The sequence below is a fragment of the Onychostruthus taczanowskii genome, unplaced genomic scaffold (genome assembly GCF_017590055.1).
Source record: "Onychostruthus taczanowskii isolate IOZ18803 unplaced genomic scaffold, ASM1759005v1 scaffold64, whole genome shotgun sequence".
NCBI lineage: Eukaryota > Metazoa > Chordata > Aves > Passeriformes > Passeridae > Onychostruthus > Onychostruthus taczanowskii.
The window spans coordinates 4,450,087-4,471,481 of record NW_024504122.1 but is presented as its reverse complement, the minus strand read 5'-3'; the positions used below and the strand labels follow the sequence as shown (position 1 = coordinate 4,471,481).

Below are 21,395 nucleotides of genomic sequence, written 5' to 3'. Positions count from 1 at the left end.
TTGATCCTGGTGTGATTAAGCATCAGGTAGAGATGAACATATAATTATCCAGTCAAAGCAAGGTGGCTTCATCTCAAGGAGGCTGGCTCCTCTCCAGAGTGACTCCCACTGTAATTGTGAGCACCCTGGCTCCCCCAGGAGATCTCCTGCTTGGGACTCCTCTCCTTCACCCAGCTCTTGCTGGGCAACCCCTTGCCATAAAGAGAAAGGGGAAGCACAGATGCCACAGAGAGAAATGGGAAGCACAGATGTCACACAGAGAAATGGGAAGCACAGCTGTCCAGCACGGGTCACACAGCAGAGCCAGTTCCCTGTGCCTTGTCACACGGGCCTGGAGAAAGGGCCAGCACGAGGATGCTGTGGAGCATGACTGCATGCCAAGGTCACAGCCCCACGCTGGCTCATGGTGACCTCTGTCACAACTGCTGGATCAAACAGCCCAAGGAGGGGCAGGAATCTGCAGCAGGAGTCAGCCCCAGCCCTGTACAGATGTGCTCTCTCCATTTCCAGATTAACCTTTCAGAAATGTCAGCCAAACAACCTCTGCCTCCCTGGTGCAACCTGGAATTTTTGGGCCTGTGACCAGAGCTTCAATTAACTCCTTCAGTGCTCCTGCTAACCTTCCAGCCTTCTCCCAGGAAATGTCAGCTCCAGGGTCCTTTCTTCTGCAGCTATTTTGATGCCTCACACGTCGGTGACCTCTCTCCCCTGCTGCACCACTCGGGATGGTGGAGTCAAAGGGCACTGCTGAAACAGGAGTGCTTGCAGGTGTGTTCAAAAGGGAGGAGCAGCACATTCCTAACCTGTGCTAGCTGGCCTGCCACTGCAGCAATAGCAGGCAGGGTGGGATCATCCTCCCTCCCAGAAGATGTCCATAAACCAACAACAGTGTGCTGCAGCAGATTGCACAGGAATGTTCCTGGTCTCTTCCCAGACCTCATCTATCCTGGCATTCCCAGGAAACCCTTCTGTTCCTTCAGAGCAGACTTGCCGTGGACTGGCCCAAGCACCCAAGAGTGACCAAAGTGTTCCAGATGTGGCCCAGCTGTGGCCCTGTGGCCACTGCTCCTCTGGCAGCACGTTCATTAAGAGCTCTCCTGTTCATTAAGTGTGTACAGGACTCCTGGAAAATCCTGGATGGGCAGGATGCAGCTGGGAATCACCCAGAGCAAACAGAGGGAAAGGGGCAGGCAAGGCAGAAGGGGCAGAGAAGATCGGCGGATGCCTGGGCTGGGCTGGAGGTGTGGGAAGGAAGAGGATTAGGGAATCATCTCTGCACCTTTGCACTCTGCAGGGGCAGAAAGAGAGTGGCCAGAGAGAGCACCCTGCCCTCCCCAGATGCTACCTGCCCTCTCCAGGGGGCTGGATGAAGGGGCTGCAGGCCCTGGGCTGCACAGAACTTCACATCTGTAGTTAGAGGGTGTCTGGACAGCTCCCCTGGATGATTTTCAGATGGGGTTTCAAGGAGCTAATGCAGGTATCCCTGCCCACAGCAGGGATTGGAACCAGCTGAGTTTTAAGGCCTCTTCTAACCCAACAAATCCTGTGATTCTGTGATTCTGAGCCCAGCACCTTGGGCTAGCTGAGGCTGTTGGCACAAATAAGGCCCACACTGCGTAAATCACCCCCATCTGCCCCAAGTGTCCAGCTGCGTGCCTTTGGTTGATTTTCTTTTTTCCATAGATGATTGTGGGCTGGGTCAGTTGAGGCACCCTCAGCCTCTGGGTGTGGTGAGAGGGTGCTGCACACAGGAGAAACTGAACCCTGGCTCACCTTGCAGTGATGCCTACATGGAAAGGTGGAAACTGGGCAGGCCTTGGCGGGGTATGGTTGTGACAACAACCCTGAGGGCAAGCTGGAAGAGATGGCCAATATTGGGGTGGCAAACCCAGTGAGGAAGGAAGGCTCAGTAGCATTTCTATTCCTGGTGTACACAGGTAAAGATAATTACACACATTGTAGAATGTCAGTATGGATTGGGCTGGAAGGGACCATCTCATTCATTCCCACCCCTGCCATGGCAGGGACACCTTCCACTGTCCCAGGCTGCTCAAAGCCTCAGTGTCCAACCTGGCCACAGCTGCTCTGGGCACCCTGTGCCAGGGCCTGCCCACCCTCCCAGGGAACAATTCCTGCCCAATATCCCATCCATCCCTGCCCTCTAGCAGTGGGAAGCCATTCCCTGTGTCATGGCACTCCAGTTCTTGATGAAAAGTCCCTCCCTGGCTTCCTTGCAGTCCTTTCAGACCCTGGAAGGTGCTGTGAGGTCTCAGCACAATCTTCTCCAGGCTGAACAATCCCAGCTCCCAGCCTGGCTCCACAGGGGAGGGGCTCCAGTCCAGACCTGTTCCCAGAGTTCCATGTGCCGTATGTTGGGGGCGCCAGGACTGTATGCAGAGTTCCAAGTGGGGTTTCACATGGATACACACATGTCCACACATTGTCCGTGGCTCTGGGGGCAGCTGAACCTCTGCCTAGCATGGACAGAGCCACCACCTCCCTATATCGTGGATGTTCAGCTTTCCCTGGCACAATCCTTTCCTCCCTGAGCAAATGAGTTCACTTAATAAAAATCCATCTTTCTGCTTCCCAGATGGGACGGCTGCAGATGGGATCTGCCTGTGCAGGAGCCCTTGTCCCTCCAGGCCAGGGAAGGGGGCCGGAGGGCTCAGCAGGGTGGAAATCCAGCTTCACCCTGGTCCAGCTACAGTGTAACCCTCATGCTCTTTGGGTAAACTGAGGCAAGCTGCTGTCCTTCGTGCCCGCGGGAGAGTGATCCCAAAGGGCAGGGATGGCGAGAGGGCTCAGCCACAGGGAGGAGGTCTCCTTCGGGCTGTACCCAAAGGGCTCTCTCATATCCTTCCCTCGTGAAAGCAGCGGCTCCGCACCCGCAGCAGATGAATCTGGTGAGGAAGAGGAGGCACCGCGAGTTCGGATGTCTCTCGCCGCCTCCCCGGCGTGCAGATCCAGAGCAGGGGAAAATACCCGCCGAGGTCTCCGGTGCCTCCCGAGGGGCTCCGAGCCGCGGTCCCCGGGGCGGTGCGGGCGCGGCTGCGGCGGGAGGTGGGGAGGAGGGAGCGGGCCCGGCGCCCGCCGCCGCCCGGGCGTCCCTCTCCGCCGCTTCCTTTAGGTGGCACCTCTCCTCCAGGAATGAGGCTCCCGGCCCCGCGCAGCCCTGCCCGGGCCGCGGCCGCGCACCGCGGGGGCTCCGCCGCGGAGCCGCCGCCGTCGGAGCGGCCCCTCCTCCCCTCGCCAGCCCGTGCCCGGCTCCCCCGTCCTCCCGCTCACTCCTCCAGCCAGTAAATCCGATCTAGGTTGATTCCTCTCACGTCAAACCACATGATCCCATAAAACATTCATCGCCTCTCCATCCCCGCTCGCTCGCCGCTCGCTCCCGGGATACAGCGCAGCCGGCTCCGCTCCCCGCCGCGGGATCCGCCGCAGCCCCGGCCCCGTGCGTGCGGCGGGCGGGCGGGCGGAGGGAGGAGGAGGCAGGCGAGGCGAGGCGAGGCGAGACGAGGCGAGGCGAGGCGAGGCGAGGCAGGGAGGGGGAGCCTCGCCTGGATGCTGACTCCAGCTCGGGGGCTGCTCATTCCCCCGATGAGCGAGGGCACCGGGAGCGCCCCCCCCTCCCCGTGCGCCGCCGCTCCCCGCTCGGGCTGAAGTTTGGCTCCGGGATCTGCCCCGCTTTCCCAGGGATTGTACTGCTGCCGCTCCACTTTGCGCCTCCAGACGTGCCTTCCCCGACCCCTAAGATGAAGAGGGCGATAGCTGAAGGTAGGTGCGCCCCGCTCCCCCTCCGCCGCCGCGGCTCCCCCGGGCAGGGCACGGCGGCCGCGGCCCCAACTTCGCCCGGCGCCGGGAACTTCCCTCGCTGCAACTTTTTTCCCCCGTGGGGTCTTCGGGAGCGGCCAAGGTCCCACGAGGAGAAGAGGGACCGGGGGCCGGGCCGGGAGCGGGCGCTGGGGCCGGGAGAGGCGGCGGGGAGGGCGCGGGGGGAGCGGGAGCGCCGCGGCTGCGGGAGCGGAGCGGAGGCGAGGCCGGAGGGGGAGCGAGCACCGGGCACGGCTCGGCTCCAGCCGCGGAGCACGGCAGCGGGATGGAAGGAGGACAGAGGGATGATGGAAAGGGAGCAGCGGGGTGGAGGGAGAGCAGAGGGCTGAGCCCCCTCCAGCCGCTGCCCAGCCTCGGCTTGGCTCAGATCGGCCTTGGGGTGACCGAGCGAAGTTGGTGCCTCCGGGGGAAGTGCGTCCCCAGCTGCGATCCTGCATCCCGCATCCCGCATCCCGCGGCGAAGGGGCCGGGACGGGCGGGAGAGGGGATGGGGCAGCCCGGCTTCTCCCGCTCGCAGTCCGGCTGCCGGAGGAGCTCCGGCCCCACTCCCCGAGCCCGTCCCGCTCGCGGAAGTTCCCGGAGAGTCCGGGCGCCCCGCAGGGACAGCGGATCCCGGGGTGCGGTGGGGGCTCCCCGCAGAGCGCTCCCTTAAGGTCCCGCCACTTCGTGTTCGGAAGCCGGAGGCTGGGAAGGGCTGGGGGTGCAGGGCTGGACCCCCTTTCCACTCGCTTGCAGCGCCGGGGGAGAGGCACGGAGCTCGCAGCCTGGCACGGCCGGGCTCTGCCTGAACCTTTTCCATGGACTTTGGCGATAATCTTTGCTTCCCGGCCCCGGTGTGCGGGCTGGGGCTGGGGCAGGGCTGGCACAGGGGCCGGGGGCTGCGGCGGCTCCCGGAGTCCCCCGATCCCGCCGTGCCGTGGCCGCTTGCTGGGGCTCCGGGGGCACCGGGACGCGGCCCCAGCTCGGAGGGACACTCGCTGCCGGGCTGCGGGCTCAGCCCGCTCGAGAAGCGTGTGCCGCCCAGGTGTGCTCGCTGGGAACCCAGCCCACGGATTGCAGTTTTGAACTGGAGGGATCAGCCCATCGTGGGAGCTCCCGGGCTGGCCAGGTGCTGGGCAGGGGAGGTTTGGGCATGCGGAGCCTCTGCCTGCTCTGACTCTGCTCCCGGCTGTGCTGTCTCCAGCTCGCTTCCCATTCCCGTCAACGACATAGATATAATTCTCTTTTCCTTTCTATTTTGGAGGGCACTCTGGTTGATTTATTTGTGCCGATCAAAGGACACATCCAAGCTGTGATCCACACCGCACATTGCCTCCTCGAGAGGCTTTGTGTCCATCTGAAACGTGAAATGGCCAATTTATTCCTGTTTGGGGAACACCTTGGGAGCAGGCTCGGCTGCCAGCTTCTCCCCGGGCCCGGAGGGGATGCTGATAGCCGAGCCTCCATTTGCCGGGGCCGTGCCCGGCGCCGGGGCTGCCATGGATCCGAGCCCGGCGGCTCGGTGCCCCGCTCGGCCCGCCGGTGCCGGGCTGTGCCGGGGGCTCTTTGTCCCCCGCGGTGCCGGCAGAGCAGTGCAGGTGCTGGGTGTGCCCCGATCCCCTCTGCTCCATCCCCGCTGCTGCTGCAGCGCTGCTCTCCCCACGCAGTGACACTCCCGGCTGCCGCCAGCGTCGTGTGGAACAACACAGGGGATAATGAAATATAAAAACTGTGTTACAACGGCTTTATTTATAGAACGAGGCTTGGAGGAGTTTGGGGTTGAATTATTTGCTTTTTTTGCTGCAGTTTATGAATTGCTCCTGTGAGAGCCTGGCTTGCTGGCAGGTTTGGCTGGAAAGTCCTTACGAACCTGGGGGATTCAGTTTAGCTGAGTGTCCGTCCTGCTGGATCTGGACTACATTTCCCACTGTGGGCTGCCAGGATGCTTCAAGTGCCTTGTAAGCCAGAAATAGCCACCAGGGGCAGTTGGACAGGCAGAGCTTTCCCTGTTCTCAGCACTTGCTGCCTTATTAACACGATTCATTTTTTACTGAAAAAGGGCTTTCTATGCTTATTATTTTTTCTTTTTTTTTTTTTTTTTTTTTTTTTAACCCGAATACAAACCCCTGGAATAGGAGAACCTACATCAACATCACCGATGTGGTAGCAGCTCTTTTTTTTTCCCCTTGAGAGAAGACACCATTCATTGCATTATTCTGTATTTCCTGTCTTTATAATGTAAATTTTTTATCAAGTGCCCGCTGCATTTTCTGGGCTTTGTCTCCCCTTTCCCAGCCGGCGCACAGACCTCAGACCTGTATTCCATGGACCCATCAAAGGCTGTGGTTGGAGAGGTTTTCTAAGGAGGAATGTGCTTAAAGAGGAATTTTAGGGCACAAAGGTGGAGGTGCTGTTGCACCACTTGGTGCCTGGGCGTTGAACTGGTGCAGACATCCGTTGTTCCCTGCTGGATCTGGGATGTTTTCCCAGACAAAGCTGGGCCAGAGGAGGAGTTAATGAGAAGCACTGAGAAAGAGTGGAGGGCTGCGGGCAGCATGTGCTGAACCAGCCGGGTCCCTTATGAATTCCCTCAATCCCCAGCTCAGGAGCTCCCGGCTTGCCATGGGAAAACCTCCTGGGAGCCTGGTGTGTCCATAAAGGAGTGGGAAGGAGAGGGAGTGGCTGGTGGGAAGGAGCAAGGGGACAGTTTGTCACACAGCATCTCTCTCTGCTCTGCCCCACTCCCTGCCCTGCTCCAGGGGCCAGGAATACAAGGGCAGGAAAGTGGCTGCTGCTCCACCCGCTCATCCTGTGGAGCTGGAAGCTGGCAAGGGCCACGGGGATGCACAGCTGAGATCCCACATTCCCTGTGCCAGGCTGTGCCTGCTGACACAGGCCCTGTGCTCTGTAATCTTCTTCTGACCCCAACAAGGACTTGGGCCTCAGCCTTCCAAAGGAATTACCAGAATCCAGCGGCACAGATGGGAATTTTCCACATTTTTCGTCTCAGAAGCAGCAAGGAGCCTGTGAGCTGGGGGCAGGGAAGGGGAGGATGCTTCGAGGCTGCTGCACCTCTGCCCAGCCCTGCCCAGCCCTGCCCAGCCCTGCTGGCTGAGGGCACTGGGGCACCTTCCCTTCTCTGCCCATCCTCCTGAGCCATGCACAAGGAGAGGGGAAATGGCCTGAGCCAGAGCCTGCCTACAGAGCAGGACGAGGCAGACTGCGCAGAGCTGAGCTCTGGTTTCTGCTCTGAGCCTGCCCCGCTGGCTCGGGCGGCTCAGCCCCGCCGTGCTGGAGCCCATCCCCGGCACGGGGGGAGCTGCAGCCGGGATTCCCCTGCAGGACCAGCAAGGAGCCGCTCACTCAGGTGTGCGTCCTCTTCCCCTTGGATTTGCAATGCTGTCTGCTGCTGTCACCTTCAGTTAGACAGACCTCCGAGTGCCAGGCGGCTCTTTTGATGTTCCTGAAGAGGTTTTCTCTTTATGCAGGAGGCACAGCCCCGTGGAACAGGAGCGAGCAGCCTGCAGCACTGCACGGAGGGGCTGTCAGAGGCAGCAGCTCAGCGTGGGGCCTGCAAGGGCTGGGACTTTCTGGGAGGGCTTGTCCCTCGTGGCCATGTGGAAAGCTCTGTTCTGTGTCCCAGAGCCAGATGGATCTGTCTGGGGTTTGCGAGTAGCAGCGTGTCAGGGCTTCTCCATCACAGACACCCAGCGGTGTGGGAGGGAGGAGTGAGGCTGGTGAGACACAAAGCCCACCTTCTCCTCCCCTTTCCTGCTGTGGCTGCAACTCTTGGAGGTTTCCAGAGGCTGAGGGAAAAGGGGACAATTGTACTGAAAAGTCTTAATCAGCTGAAAGAGGCTGAGGGTGGATCCTGCCGTGCTTGCGCAGAGATGCTGGAGGAATTAGTGCAGAGTTTGCTCAAATGTGCAAACTCACCTCAGCCTGTGCTGTGTCTGTGTGGGACAGCTAGGACACACAGGAGTGGGAGTCTGGGGTGGCTGGTCACCCTTTATGAGGTGCTCAGAGAGGTGTGTGGGCTCAGGGCAGGTGACACGGCTGTTCCCCTGGGCTGTGCGCAGACATGGCCAGGCCCTGCCTGTGTGGGCAGAGCACACCTCGTGGTGTGGCACAGCCCCTGACCGTGCCTGCTTTGCTTTTGGAGTGCTCCTAGAAGGCCTCTGGAGTCTGGTCTTGGCCCTGCTTCTGCCTTCTTTGTATCCTTGAGCAGGTCAATGAGCCTTTCTGTGATGTAGTCTCAGCTTTTACAGCACTGTCCCTTGGAGAGTGATGCTGAGTTACGTCCCAAGGGACCCAGGATATGCTTAAATTCAGCCCAGAGCTGAGGTGTGGAGGCTGAGCAGTCACTGATCACCTCCTTAGCACTGCCACAGTGGCAGGTGACAAGACTGATGATCTCCTGAGGGCTGTTGCTGCATCCACAGCGGGTTTGTGTCTCTGGGCTGGCCCACCTTCCTCCCAGCCTTCACACTGCAGATTTTACAGCATTTATTGTCCCTCTCCTGGAACCAGGAGATTAGAAAAGCACTTGAGTTTTATTTGGAATCCTCCCTGGTTGTCAAGGAAAGCAGAAACACTCCACAAGCACATGCAAAGCATCAAGGAGACTGGAAACAAGGAAACACAAACACTCCCGTGCTGGGATTTTTAGATCAGTCTCTGGAGAGCTCAGCAGTTTGAGGCATCACCCTGATGACTCTCAAGTAGCAGTGTTGGGTCCTGTCTGCATGGCTCAGGCAAGGCCAGCCTCAGAATATTTCATGAAATCAAGGAATATGTTGGATATCATAATCTGGGTACACCTGGAGCACCTCTGTGCTCTTGCCCAAGGCACAGCTGATTTCAAAGCCAGATCTGGCTGCTCAGGGACTTGTCCTGTCTACCATGGATGTCTTCCAAGGGTGGAGATGCCCTGTCCTCCTCCACAGACTGTCTGGCTGAGGCAGCCCAAGCCCTTTGTCACCTGGCCTGGGTCAGCACCATGGGTGCTCCCTGCCCCTTTGGTGAGCTGGGGGTGCCTGGCTCTGTCCCTGGGCATGGCAGGGCTGGGGCAGGAGCGTTGGTGAACTTCGTGCTGGCTCCCTGTGAGGTCAGAGCAGGTGCTGGGGAGGTATCAAAGAGGGGTAAAAGCAGGGGTCACAGCCAGGTACCGTGGAAGGGGTACTCAGGGTGGCAGCAGGACACTCAGGGTGGCAGCAGGGACATTCGTGATAGCAACAGAGACAATCAGGGGGGCAGCAGAAACACTCAGGGTGGCAGCAGGGACACTCAGGGTGGCAGCAGGGACACTCAGGGTGGCAGCAGGAACACTCAGGGTGGCAGCAGGGACACTCAGGGTGGCAGCAGGGACACTCAGGGTGGCAGCAGGCCCTTGCAGACGTTGTCCTGTGCCTGTGTTTGCTTTGGTGGCTGGGGAGAAGCCTGGGGAGAAGCCCCTGGCCAGTTGGATGTGGCCCAGTTCCAGCTGCCCCAGCCTGCTGTCCCACATCAATGGTAATTAAACAGAGCTCCCCTGCAGCTCTGCAGTCCTCAGATGCACCCTGAGCTGGGAGCCTTTCCTGACACCCTGCAGGGACAGGAACCTCTCTGAGGACACACAAACGTGGCCAAATCCCAGAATCCTGGAGGTGCTGCGGGGAGGGTCCAGAACGGAACTATTGCACCTCAGCTCAGGTCTGCTGTGGATTTCTCTGTCCAAGCTGTGGAAAGCTCCAGTGATGGAGCCTTGCAGGCCTTTCCCACTACTGGAGCTGATTGAAAAGCTTTTCCTGATGTCTGAACTGAAGCTCCCAAGTTGCAGTTCTTGGCTGTGGCTCCCTGCTATGTCACCTGGCCACACAAAGTTGTGGTTTGGTCTGCCATCCTTTCAACTGCCCTGGAGTAGGTGGAGGCTGGAATTAAATCTCCCTTCACCTTCGCTTTGCCAAGCCAAATCATCATAATTCCCTCCACCTGACCTTGTAGGACATCCTAGGACATATCTTAGGAAGGAATTGTTCCCTGAGAGGGTGGGCAGGCCCTGGATCCCTGGCAGTGCCCAAGGCCAGGCTGGACAGGGCTGGGAGCAGCCTGGGACTGGGGAGTTCCAGCCCAGCCAGCCCAGCCAGCCAAGGACGACAAGGACTGGACATCGGCTCCTTCTTCCTTCCAGGAGCTGCATCCTGAGAGGATGCAAACTCTTTTGCCCCAAGGTGCTTATTGACTGGAGCTGACTCACAGAAACCTCCTTGTCCAGCATTTCTGTCCTTGATCCATGGTCTGGAGAGCCTTTATTGTCAGCTGTGCTCCGATCCCACCCCCAGCTGCAATTCCACAAGAAAGCAGCCGGATCCAGCAGTAGAGGGAGGCTCAGTGCCTGCGTGAGAGTTCCCAGCCCATCCTGGCTTTTCTCGGTCCCGCTGGAGCTGGACACGTTCCTCCCTGGCTCTGGGAATCCTGGTGCCTTTCCAGCACTCTGTGCTTTGTTTTCTCTCTCCGTGCTGCACCTTCTGCTGGAAACAAAGGGATGTTTGCATTCCAGCGTGATGCTTCCCTTTCTTCCCTGAGTGCAGGGGATAATTACAGTGCCTTGCACTAATTGATCCCTTATTAGTGATAATTGTGATTTACGTGGTGCTTTAGGAAGGGGCATTTCTGTGGCAGAAGTGATGCTCTAGTGTCACACTCGTGATGTGTCACCTCATCTCCCGTGAGCTGCTCTTGGGGGAAGCGGGTTCACTTTTATTTTTTTGTTAAAAACCAATCTTTTGCAAGAACCATCTGGCTGCTAAATTCTCCTCCCGGAGCTGTGCGGTTTGCTGGGAGTTCATTTGCGTCTTTAGCTACTAAAGAGGAAGTAAAAGTGACTGATTAGTCTGAGACTGGGACCATTCACATCAAAGTGACAGATTTTGCGAGCAGGATTTGGGGAAGTGTTTAAAACTGGTGCGTTTTCATTAAATTTTGAAGACTATGGGCAGAAGTGTGCTCTCGGCACTGCAGCTCAGTGCTCAGCCCTGCACCCTGGGTTGTTATGTCACAGTGAATTGTGGGGCTGCTCAAATTTGCCTCTGCTTGCTTGATGACTTTAAATATTGATTTTAATTGTGCCTCTTTCTTAAGGCTGTGAGTGATGGTGGGAGCCATGGACAATAATCCCTGAGCACAACACAGCCATGTGCACTGGGAGGTGGGAACTCAGCACTCAGCCTGGCTCTCAGCACAGGAGAGGGGGAGAAAGGAAAATACCTCTGGAGCCACCAAACTCAGCTTTCCCTGCTCCCATGGGGGCTTTGCAGGGATGTGCCATGAGCTGCTGGCCAAGCTGGGCTCTCAGAAGCCCTTTGGGGTTGCTGGGGTAAGGCTGGGAGGGCTCCACACTTTCCCCTGTCCAGAGGGGTCATTGGAAAGCCTAAGAGCAAATCCAGAGTTTAGGAATGTGGGATTTGTCTGTGCAGAGAGAAATGGTCACCTGGGAGGCACCAGGACCTGTAGCACTTGCACTACAAAGATCTGGAGGGACAGGACACAGGGAATGGCTTCAAACTGACAGAGAGGGGGTCTAGACTGGATATCAGGAAAGATCCTTCCCTGGGAGGGTGCCCAGAGCAGCTGTGGCTGCCCCTGCATCCCTGGCAGTGCCCAAGGCCAGGTTGGACACTGGGGCTGGGAGCAGCCTGGGACAGTGGAAGGGGTCCCTGCCATGGCAGGGGTGGATGAGCTTTGATGTCACTTCCATCCCAAACCAGTCTGGGACTCTGGGATTGCACGTCCCTGTGCCACTGGCATGTTTTCAGGAGCAGTGGGAGCTGTGGTGTCCCTCTCCCTGTGCCCAGGTTCCTTCCCAAGCACACATCCTGACAGATGTGGCCCTGATCAATGCTCTGTGGCCGTGCAAACACGGTTAGCATTGGCTTTACACTAGAGGGCTGTCTGTCCCTTTCCCTTCTGAGAGCAGCCCGTGTGCCGGGAGTTCCTGTGGCAGGATCCCAGTCTGATCCTGTGGGGTGGGGAGTGCTGCAGGCTGGTGCTTGGTGCTCAGCTCTGCTCTGTGCTGCTCAGAGCAGCCCTGCCCTGGGCTGGAGGCCCTTTGGAGCTGTTTCTGGTGAAGTGGAGCTCTCTGGCTCTGCCCCCTGTCCAGCTCAGCAGGAAGCAGCAGTTTCCACAGAGGATTCCTTCTCCTCCTGTTTTTCCAGGCCCCTTTTGCTGTCAGGAGTAGAGCACTCTGGTAGCACAGGGATGCTCTGGGGTTCCAGGAGTGGGGCATTTCCTGCTGCTGCCCTGCCCTGGTGAGGATCTGCAGCCCTGAACATCTGCACATCCAGTTGTGGGGTGACAGACAGGAATTGCTTTGGAAATGGCTCTGGGGGCTGGAGGAGCCTTCAGTGTCCCAGGCCTGAAAGAGATTACCAGCTTCTGCCTGAAAGTTCAGCTGAGACAGCTCCTCTGGCTCTCCTGTCACCTGCAGGGCTGGGACCTCTGGGGACATTGCCACCATGAAGCCTGGTTGCTTTAGTCCACTGCTGCCTTTGTTTCAGGGAATCACAGAATATCCTGAGCTGGGATCCACAGGATCATCCAGCCCAGCCCTGTCCCTGCCCAGACCCCCAACAACCCCACCCTGTCCATCCCTGGCAGCGCTGTCCAAAGGCTCCTGGAGCTCTGGCAGCCTCGGGGCCGTGCCCATTCCCTGGGGAGCCTGGGCAGTGCCAGCACCCTCTGGGGGAAGAACCTTTCCCTGAGCTCAGCCTGAGCTGCCCTGGCCCAGCTTCCTGCTGGCTGAATTGAATTGATTTGTTTAATTCTGTCCCCACTCACCTTTAACCCAGCTAAAGACAGAACCAGCTAAAGCTTGCCTTTGCCTGGCAGACATGGCTTGAATTCAGTCCTGCCTGGAGAATTTCAGCCCCAAACACAGCCCCTCAGTGCCTCCTGTGTGCTCATGCCATGCAGTTGTGGCACTGCTTTTTCCTGTTCCTGGATGCCTGGGCAGTCAAGGTTTGGCTCAGTTTGGGCAAAAGGGGTGGTAACTGAGAGCAGCCAAGTCCCTGGGGCCTGCCCAAGGCTCCTGGCCATCCCAGCTCATCCCCCACTCCCCCACGGTGAGCAGGGCTGCAGGGAATGGGGAATGGGGAATGAGCTGGGATGGCCAGGAGCAGGTGAGGGGGCACTGGAGCACTCTGGGGCTGTGCCCAGCACACACTCAAGTACAGAGGTTGGTTCTTTGGCACAAGTTGGTTTATGAGCTCCAGGCACTTCTCTCCCTCCCTCAGTTTGTCCCTGATGTGTCCTGAGCGGGGGCAGGGGTTAATGATGGTGATGCTGAGCTCTGAGTGGTGGCACTGACCCCAGAGATGGTGGGGGGACACCGCTGGGCCATGGGGACCAGGTGTGGGACCTGCCCTGCATCCATCCCCCCTCGGCTGGGACAGGAGCAGAGCAGGGGCCCTGCTGTCCCTGGGCTCAGGACAGGGATGTCCCCAAGCCGAGGTTCCCTTTGCTGCTCAGGGTCACTGCTGCAGGCAGCAATGCCTGCTGTCCCTGTCCTGTCACCCAGGGCACAGCTGGCAGCTGTGGGCAGGCAGGAGGCCCCAGCTGGCCCTGCTGGCACAGAGCTGCTGTGCCCTGCCCGTGTGCCAGCCAACAGGGCAGCTCAGGAACCACAGAAACATGGAATGGGATGGCTTGGCTTGGGAGGGACCCTGCAGCCCATCCAGTGCCACCCCTGCCATGGCAGGGACACCTTCCACTGCCCCAGGCTGCTCCAAGCCCTGTCCAGCCTGGCCTTGGGCACTGCCAGGGCTGGGGCAGCTGCCCAGGCTGGGTTCATGGGCTGCATGTCTCCCCCCACCCTGCTCCCCACCCCACATTTACACAGCCCTGTCCAGAGCTGCTGGATCCCCCACTTGGCTGGCTCCATTCCAGCCCAAAAAATGGATTTTAGCCCTCCTGGGTGGGAAGCAAAGGAATTGTGCCCCCCCAGCCGCCCTGGGCATGGCAGAGGGATCAGGCTCAGCCCCTGCAGGATTGATGTTCCAGGTTTGAACTTTCATTTCTGACATCAGGGGTGAAGTGAGAGGAGACTCCAGCAGGTCTTGGAGGCAGAGCCTGGCTGAGGAGTGCCGCTTCACCTTCAGGTGACCTCCAAGGCCACACCCTTGGGTTTGCTGTCACCCACAAGCCCAAGGAGCCATTTCTCCCAAGGTTTTACCAAGACCCAGCTTCTACCACGACACAAATTTTGCTGCTGAGGCACTGGGGGCAATGTATGTCTGGAGATCAGACAGTGGTTGTTTAAATACCATTCCTACCACTCAAGCACTATTCCTGTTTTCCTGAGGCTGTGTCCTCTGCTGGGTGCAGTGTGGTCCCAAAGCCCTGGGAAGGGGTTCTGGGAGGGGCTGGGGGTGCTGCTGGCCCGGGATCATGTCCAGTCCCTTTCCCCTTTCTCTCCCAGGCTGGAAGGGAGCTCCAGGGGACAGCCCAGCCAAGGAGAGACATTTGTACCAGTGGCACAATAAATGACCCCAAGCTGCCTTGGGGAGCCAGCCCAGGAGAGCCTTTCCTTGGCCACGGTGTTTCATGGGAAATGCTTTGCTTTCTCTGTGTTTATTTTTGGCTTTCCTAGAGTTTCTCAAGGCTTACAATTAATCCTGAGCTTTGGGGTGGCCAGCTGGGCTACAGGGACAGAGTCTGCCTCAGAACACTGGGTTTGGCCATTTCCTGGGGAGCTTGGGTTTACTGGGAGCTTGGAAAAGTTTAACCTGGGGACAGCTGGGGCATGTGCAGAGTGCTTTGCATGGAGAGACAGCTGGGCCAGGGGCTGTGTCCCTGCCCATGGCAGGGGTGGCACTGGATGAGCTTTAAGGTGCCTTCCAATCCAAACCATCCCAGGATTCTGTGATCCTGTTTTTGTAGTCATGAGAGCCCCCCGCTCAGCCTGTGTCTGCTCCAGCCCTGCCCCCTCCCAGCTTTAGGTGCCACCCAGGGCAGCTCCTGGGTGCTGAGCCCTCTCCTCTGGAAGGATGGGGCTCTGCTGGTTTCCCCTGCATTCCTGAGTGCTCTAACTTGCTCCTGTCCTCCCAAAACGAGGTCTCACCGTGGCCCCTGTGAGCACGACTCCCTTGCTGTGACCTCTGTGCCCCGAGTGCTGCTCCTGAAGCCACCCCTAAGGCTCGGGGTGGGAGCACTGGTGTGAGAGCCCCTAAAGCTCTGTGGGATGCCTGGGTGTGTCCCACCCCTCTGCAGGTGTGGGATGTGTGCAGTGGGGCTGTGCTGGCCCTGGGGTCACCAGGACAGGGGGGAGGGCCAGCCCTGCTGTCCAGACCGTGATTTAGTGACAGAGGGCCAGCAGCCCTCCCCTCCCTGCATGTGACAGAGCACAAAGCCCTCCCTATAAATCCCAGCTTATCCCAGCCTGTCTGCCTGCTGAGGAGGGGACACCAGGGTCTGATGCCCCCGCCTGTCCCCACGCCCCCTGCACATGCTGAATGTCCCCAGGGGTGACCTGATGCCCTGTAGCACTGCAGGGACTGAAGCAGCTGCACTAGACAGGGGCTGCAGCTGAAAAAGCCCAGGGAGCCCTCCCTGCTCCCAGGGCTGGTGTTTGCTGGGGTCTCTAATCCAGAGAGATCTGTGCATGAAAGGCCTGAGCCCAGCACTTGGCATGGGGAGAGGTGGGAAGGGATGGTGGAGACAGGGCTTTGATGGCACAGCAATTCTCACCGTGCTGGGAGCCAGAACCTGCCTGGGTGTGCAGAGAGGATGAGGAGTGAGCAGGGTTGGCAAGGGCTCCCACAGCTCCTGGGAAAGAGCCCAAGCCAGCTGTGGGGCCACCCTGCCAGGGCAGCTGCCCTCGTGCCCTGGAAGGAGCAGGGATGGGCACAACCCCTGGTCAGGCCAGGCACAGCCTGTGGCACCCAGCGTGGGTCGTGGGGCTGGAGGGCCAAAATCACAGAGCAGGGACATGCCTGGCTGGGGGACGCTGCACATGTGGGGCTGGCTGCGTGACACTGGGATTGGGTATGTGACACTGGGGCTGGCTGTGTGACACTGTGCACAGAGCTGCACAGTGCCCTTGCTGTGGGACACCGGGATTCATTGTGTGACACTGGGACTGGCTGTGGGACACTGGGGCTGGCTGTGGGACACTGCACACACGTGGGGAGCAGGCAGGGCGTGGGGACAGCTGCACCGGGGGCTGCCCTTGATCTGTCATGGGCCAGGGCTGAAATTCAGTGTGGGATGGGCACACAGCTCATGAAGGTGAATGGGCCATGGCTTGTTTGTCACCCAGGAGGGACACAAAAATCAGGGACATGAATAAAAAACAATGAAACAAAATGGTTGTGTTGAACACAGGGTAAGGACAGGCTCTGCCAGGCATCTGGGCTGGGGTCAGCACTGCATGGGCAGTGTGTAAGCCCATGGGTCTGGAGCTGGTGAAAGGATCCTTCTCCTTCTCCTTCTCCTTCTCCTTCTCCTTCTCCTTCTCCTTCTCCTTCTCCTTCTCCTTCTCCTTCTCCTTCTCCTTCTCCTTCTCCTCCTTCTCCTTCTCCTTCTCCTTCTCCTTCTCCTTTTCTCCTTCTCCTTCTCCTTCTCCTTCTCCTTCTCCTTCTCCTTCTCCTTCTCCTTATCCTTATCCTTCTCTCCCCCCTCTCTGGGAGGAAGTGGGAAGGGGGATAAGCCCTGGGTGAGGAGGAAATTGAAAGTGCAGATGTAAGTCGGTGTCTCCTCCCTTGGGGAATGGCAGTTCCCTTATCCCCTTCTCTCCTCAAAGACCCAAAATGCTGAGGACACACCGAGGCTTTGGCATGGACAGGGCTCAAGGGGCGGCAGCTGCAGAGGGAGATGGAACAGGGGGACAGTGTACAGGAGACAGGGTGGTGACAAATGGCACAGGAGAAGGTTCCTAGCCAGGAGAGGCCTCCTGGACTTCAAGTCCAGGGCAGGTGCAGCAAGGGCCATGTCTGTATTTTCAGGAGACCATCCATTCTGCAGCCTGCAACTCTCCCACCCCTGGCAGGGCTGCAGGAGAGCCAAGGCTTGGAGAGAGCCCTGCTGCCTGTGGGAATGCAGGGAAGGGTCACCACCAGTGCCCACCAGAGCAGCTCCTCCTGCAAACCCAGCAGCTGGTGCCCGCTGCCCCTCTGGGGACCCTGTGTTCTGCTCAGGTGACAGTTCTGGGCTCAGGGGCATCCCTGACCTTTGCTCCCTCTCGAGCAGTGCCACCTCAGGTTGTGTTCCAGAGGAGCTTTGAAGGAGTGAGACCAGGAACAGGGATCCCTCAGGGTACAGCACAAACACCGGAAGAGCAGCCAAGGCTTGGGAAGCAGGAAAGGAATTGATGGATCAGGAATGCTCTTTTAGCAATTTACTGGTGCCAGAGGATGAATGATGGACTTCATAAACCTGGAGGTCTTCTCCAACCTCAGGGCCCCCAGGGTTCTGTAGCTGGTGCTGTGCTGGGGTTCCTGTGCCACCCTTGAGGGGCCCCTCTGTTCCTGCCCACCATGAGCTGCCCCAGGGGCTCTCTCTGTGCTTTGGGAGCCTTAGGCTGAGCCTGAGTGCTGTCCCAGAGAGCCAGAGCCAGCCCTTCCCTGCGGGGTGATTCCCTCCTGGGCCGGTCCCTTGGGTGTGTAACCACCCCACGAGGTGCCATGGGAGCACTGTGCTCATCTGGGCCCTTTGGAGCTCTGCAGGGCAGGGTTTTGTGGGTTTGGGGGCCTCCCTGGAGAGCTGCAGTCCCAAGGGCACTGTTGGAGCAGATGTTGTGTTAGTAAATGCAGAGGTGGCTCCATGGCCCTTCCCAGGGAGCATCCAGCTGTCCCTCCCAGGGGACAAGGAGGTGGTGCTGGTTTCCTCCTCCCTGCCCTGGGCTGCTCTGCAGAGGCAGGGCCACAGTGGTGTCCCCTCCACTGCCTGTGGTCCTTTGCTTTGCTCCCTCCCAGGACCAAAGGCCATGGTGGAGAGTCACAGAACCATGGAATCATTAGGGCTGGAAAAGATCTATGGTATCATCAAATCCAACCTCCGACCAACACCCCTAGCCATCAAACTGTATTGTGAAGTGCCACGTCTGCTCACTTTTTGGACACCTCTAGGGATGGTGACTCCAGCCTGTTCCAGGGCCTGACCACTCTTTGAGTGAAGAAATTGTCCCTAATTTCCAGCCTGAAGCTCCCTTGCAGCTTGAGGCTGTTTTCCATTTCCCACTTGTCCCGGAAGGTGCCTGGTGCCACCTGAGCAGGTCCCTGAGCCCTGCTGGCAGAGGCTGCTGGTGCTGCCGTGTCCCAGGCTGGCAGCAGCTCCTCCTGGATGCCTGCCTGGCTCTCTGGAGCAGCACAGGGAATATGCAAATTTAACCTTTGCATTTACTGTGCTGTTCTTTTCCCGGGAAATGTCACTGGGGGCACCAAGCTGGGATTGCCTGCTCCTGGGACTGGGGGAAAGAGCACCAGTGGTGTGTGCATGGCTCCTGGGGATGATCCAGCATGGAGCTGGCTCCTCCAGGGAGGGCTCTGGAAGTGCTCTGGGAGCTGCCCTGCCCTGCCCTGCCCTGCTCTGCTGTCTGCAGGGATGGGATGGGATGGGATGGGATGGGATGGGATGGGATGGGATGGGATGGGATGGGATGGGATGAGTGATTGGAGCCAGCTCCTGAGTGACAGGGAGGGTTGTGTCCCTTGTGTCCCCGTGCCTGGGGGAGCTGCCAGCAGTGACACATCTCCTGATGCTGGGAGAGGCTTGGGAGCCAGTGCCATGCTCCAGGGATGGATCCAGAGGCTGCTGCTGCGGCAGGAGGGAGCTCCCTGTTTGCCTGGAGAGAGGAAGGGGTGCCAGCTGGCAGAGCTGGCAGTGGCTGATGGGACTGTCCCAGCTCAGCCCAGACTGAGGTGAAGGGCTGGGATTCCTGGGAAGCACCTGTAGGACAAACAAGAGGGGCATGCAGTGGGGGCAGGACTGACTGTAGGAGGGAGAGGAACTTCAGCACCACAATAACCAAAGCCTCTATTAACACCCCTGAAGGTGCTGCCACATTGGCTTTGTGGCTTTTGGCAGCGCCTGCCAGGGTGGATGTGCTGATCTCTGCACCATTCTCATGGAATAATTCCATAATTCCACTGAGAAGCAGCTGAAGATGCTGGAAAGGGGCTCAGCCTGGAGAAAAGGAGCCTCAGGGGGGACCTTGTGGCTCTGCACAGCTCCTGACAGGAGGGGACAGCCGGGGGGGTCGGGCTGTGCTCCAGGGAACAGGGACAGGAGGAGAGGGAACAGCCTCAGGCTGGGCCAGGGGAGGCTCACAGTGGATTTTGGGAAAATTTCTTCATGGAAAGAGTGGTCAGGCACTGGCACAGCTGCCCAGGGCAGGGCTGGATCCCCATTCCTGGAAAAGCTCAGAAAGCTGTGTGGGTGTGGCACTGGGACATGGCTTAGTGGTGAACAGGGTGCTGCTGGCTCACGGGTTGGGCTCAACAATCTCAGGGGTTTTGTCCAACCCAGACGATTCTGTGATTCCCTTGGGCTGTGCCGGCCCCAGCTGTGGGTTCTGTGATTCCCTTGGGCTGTGCCAGCCCCAGCTGCGGGTTCTGTGATTCCCTTGGGCTGTGCCAGCCCCAGCTGTGGGTTCTGTGATTCCCTTGGGCTGTGCCCTGCTTTGAGCAGGCAGAGCACACCTGGAGAGCCCCGTGAGCAGCTCGAGGGGGTGGCCCTGGTGCTGTGTCCTCGCAGATTGACCTCAGCTGCCACTTTGTGTCTGTCTGTGTGGGACAAGTGCTCGGGGTCAGCAGCGCAGGAGCTCTCCAAGGACAGGCAAGGCTCTCCTCCAGGAGCAGCAGGGACAGCTCTGGGCCAACAGGACCCGGGGAAAGCACAGCAGGAGCATTCACAAGCAGCCCAACGTGAGCAAGGCAGGATGTCCACATGGTGGGTGCCACAGGAGAACAGATTCATCTCCCAGTTCCCAGAGGGGTTGGGGAAGCAGTGGGTTTGGAAGCATGACAGATGCCTTGGAGGTGCCCTTGCAGCAGCCTGAGCTGTTTGGGATTGCACTCACACCTCCAGGGGCTCTGGGAGCACTGGGGGGCCCTGTGGATCCCCAGATCTGCTGTGCTCCTGGATTTTGGCTGCTCATGAGGTGGGAGCTGTGCTGTGTGTGCTGCAGATCTGCACACTCAGAGAAGAGCAGTTACAAACCCACCACGAGGTGTATCCAAACCTCCTTAATCAATAACCAATAACCTCAGCAGTCCCTGGCAGAAGGGCTGGAGTGCTGGAGACAGCTGCAGGACAGGGATGGAGTCATGGGCCAGTGAGAGGGGGGTGCTGCTGGTCCTCACCCCCAGGAGCAATGCAGGGAAACAGAGGGAACAGGGCAGGATCCACACGGGAGAGCTGCTGCTCCCACAGTGCATGAGCAACTTCCAGAGCCCTTGGATCTGCCAGATCGTGGAATATCCTGAGCTGGAGGGGATCCACAGGGATCACTGGGTGGCTCTGGAGTGAAGGGCCATCCTGGGACTGAATCTCAGTGCTGCCAGCACCAGCTGAGCCCAGCCCTGGGGCTGCTGGGCTGGGAGAGCTCCCTAGGCTTTGTCCTGGGGCTGGGGATGGGAAGGTGGGAGCAGGGCAGGGATGGGTTTCCATTGCTGGGCAACCCCAGAGCACCTGGCCAGGGGTGGTGCCAGCGGACACTGGGACAGGCTCCTGGGGACACAAGGGACGGAGCAGAGCAGGGACAGCCCTGCCAGGCAGGCTCTGCAAGGTGTGGGATTATTTACACCCGAGGGAACAGCCCCAAAGGCAGCTGGGGACCGGAGCATCCCCAGCTCACAGCAGTGGCTGGTGGGGAACATTCCCTGCCCAGCACTCAGGGGAGCAAGGCCTGTGATATCCACAGGATTTTCTGGTGATATCCATAGGAAACAATGAGAACCAGACGAGCTTTTTAATGCCTGAGAGAAGAGCCTCATCTCAAAGATGAGAGCAAAATTTATCCCTTTTTTCATGTGAACCATTTTAAGGAGCATCTTTGAGCTGTGCTGGCGGGTGGGAATGGCCAAGGCCTGATTTATTTATTCTTTACTCAGAGGGTGGGCAGGCCCTGGCACAGGGTGCCCAGAGCAGCTGTGGCTGCCCCTGCATCCCTGGCAGTGCCCAAGGCCAGGCTGGACACTGGGGCTTGGAGCACCCTGGGACAGTGGAAGATGCCCCTGCCCATGGCAGGGGTGGCACTGGATGGGCTTTAAGGTCCCTCCCAACCCAAACCAGTCTGGGATTCTGGGATTCTGAGCTCTGGGGCAGAGCTGTTGCTTCTCAAATTCCTTCAGGAGCAAACGTGGGCTGCTGGTGCAGATGTGGAGCTGCCCCTGGAGAGGGAGGCACCAAGGGTTCAGAGGCACTGCCTGTTCTCCCACCCAGGGAGAAGCACGTCCTGTTGTAATTGCCTGGCTTATTGGGAAAAAAACCCACTGTAGTTCCTAGAAATTCAATATCGAAAGCACTGGGTAGGACCCTCTGTGGATTAATTTTGAGGAGAGAAGAAGAATGAGGAATTTAATGCTCACTCTAATGAATGTCAATCTTCT

At 58.8% G+C, this 21,395-nt stretch overlaps 1 protein-coding gene across 1 annotated transcript in view; it reads left to right on the top strand.

Moving 5' to 3' along the window:
- The first annotated feature begins 3,519 nt into the window (after nt 1–3,519).
- RTN4R (reticulon 4 receptor) overlaps nt 3,520–21,395 on the top strand; it is a 78,082-nt gene continuing 60,206 nt past the window's right edge. Inside the window, exon 1 of the mRNA XM_041420459.1 lies at nt 3,520–3,777. Coding sequence (XP_041276393.1) covers nt 3,756–3,777 — 22 coding nt within the window. The 5' untranslated portion in view covers nt 3,520–3,755. The remainder of the gene's footprint in view (nt 3,778–21,395) is intronic.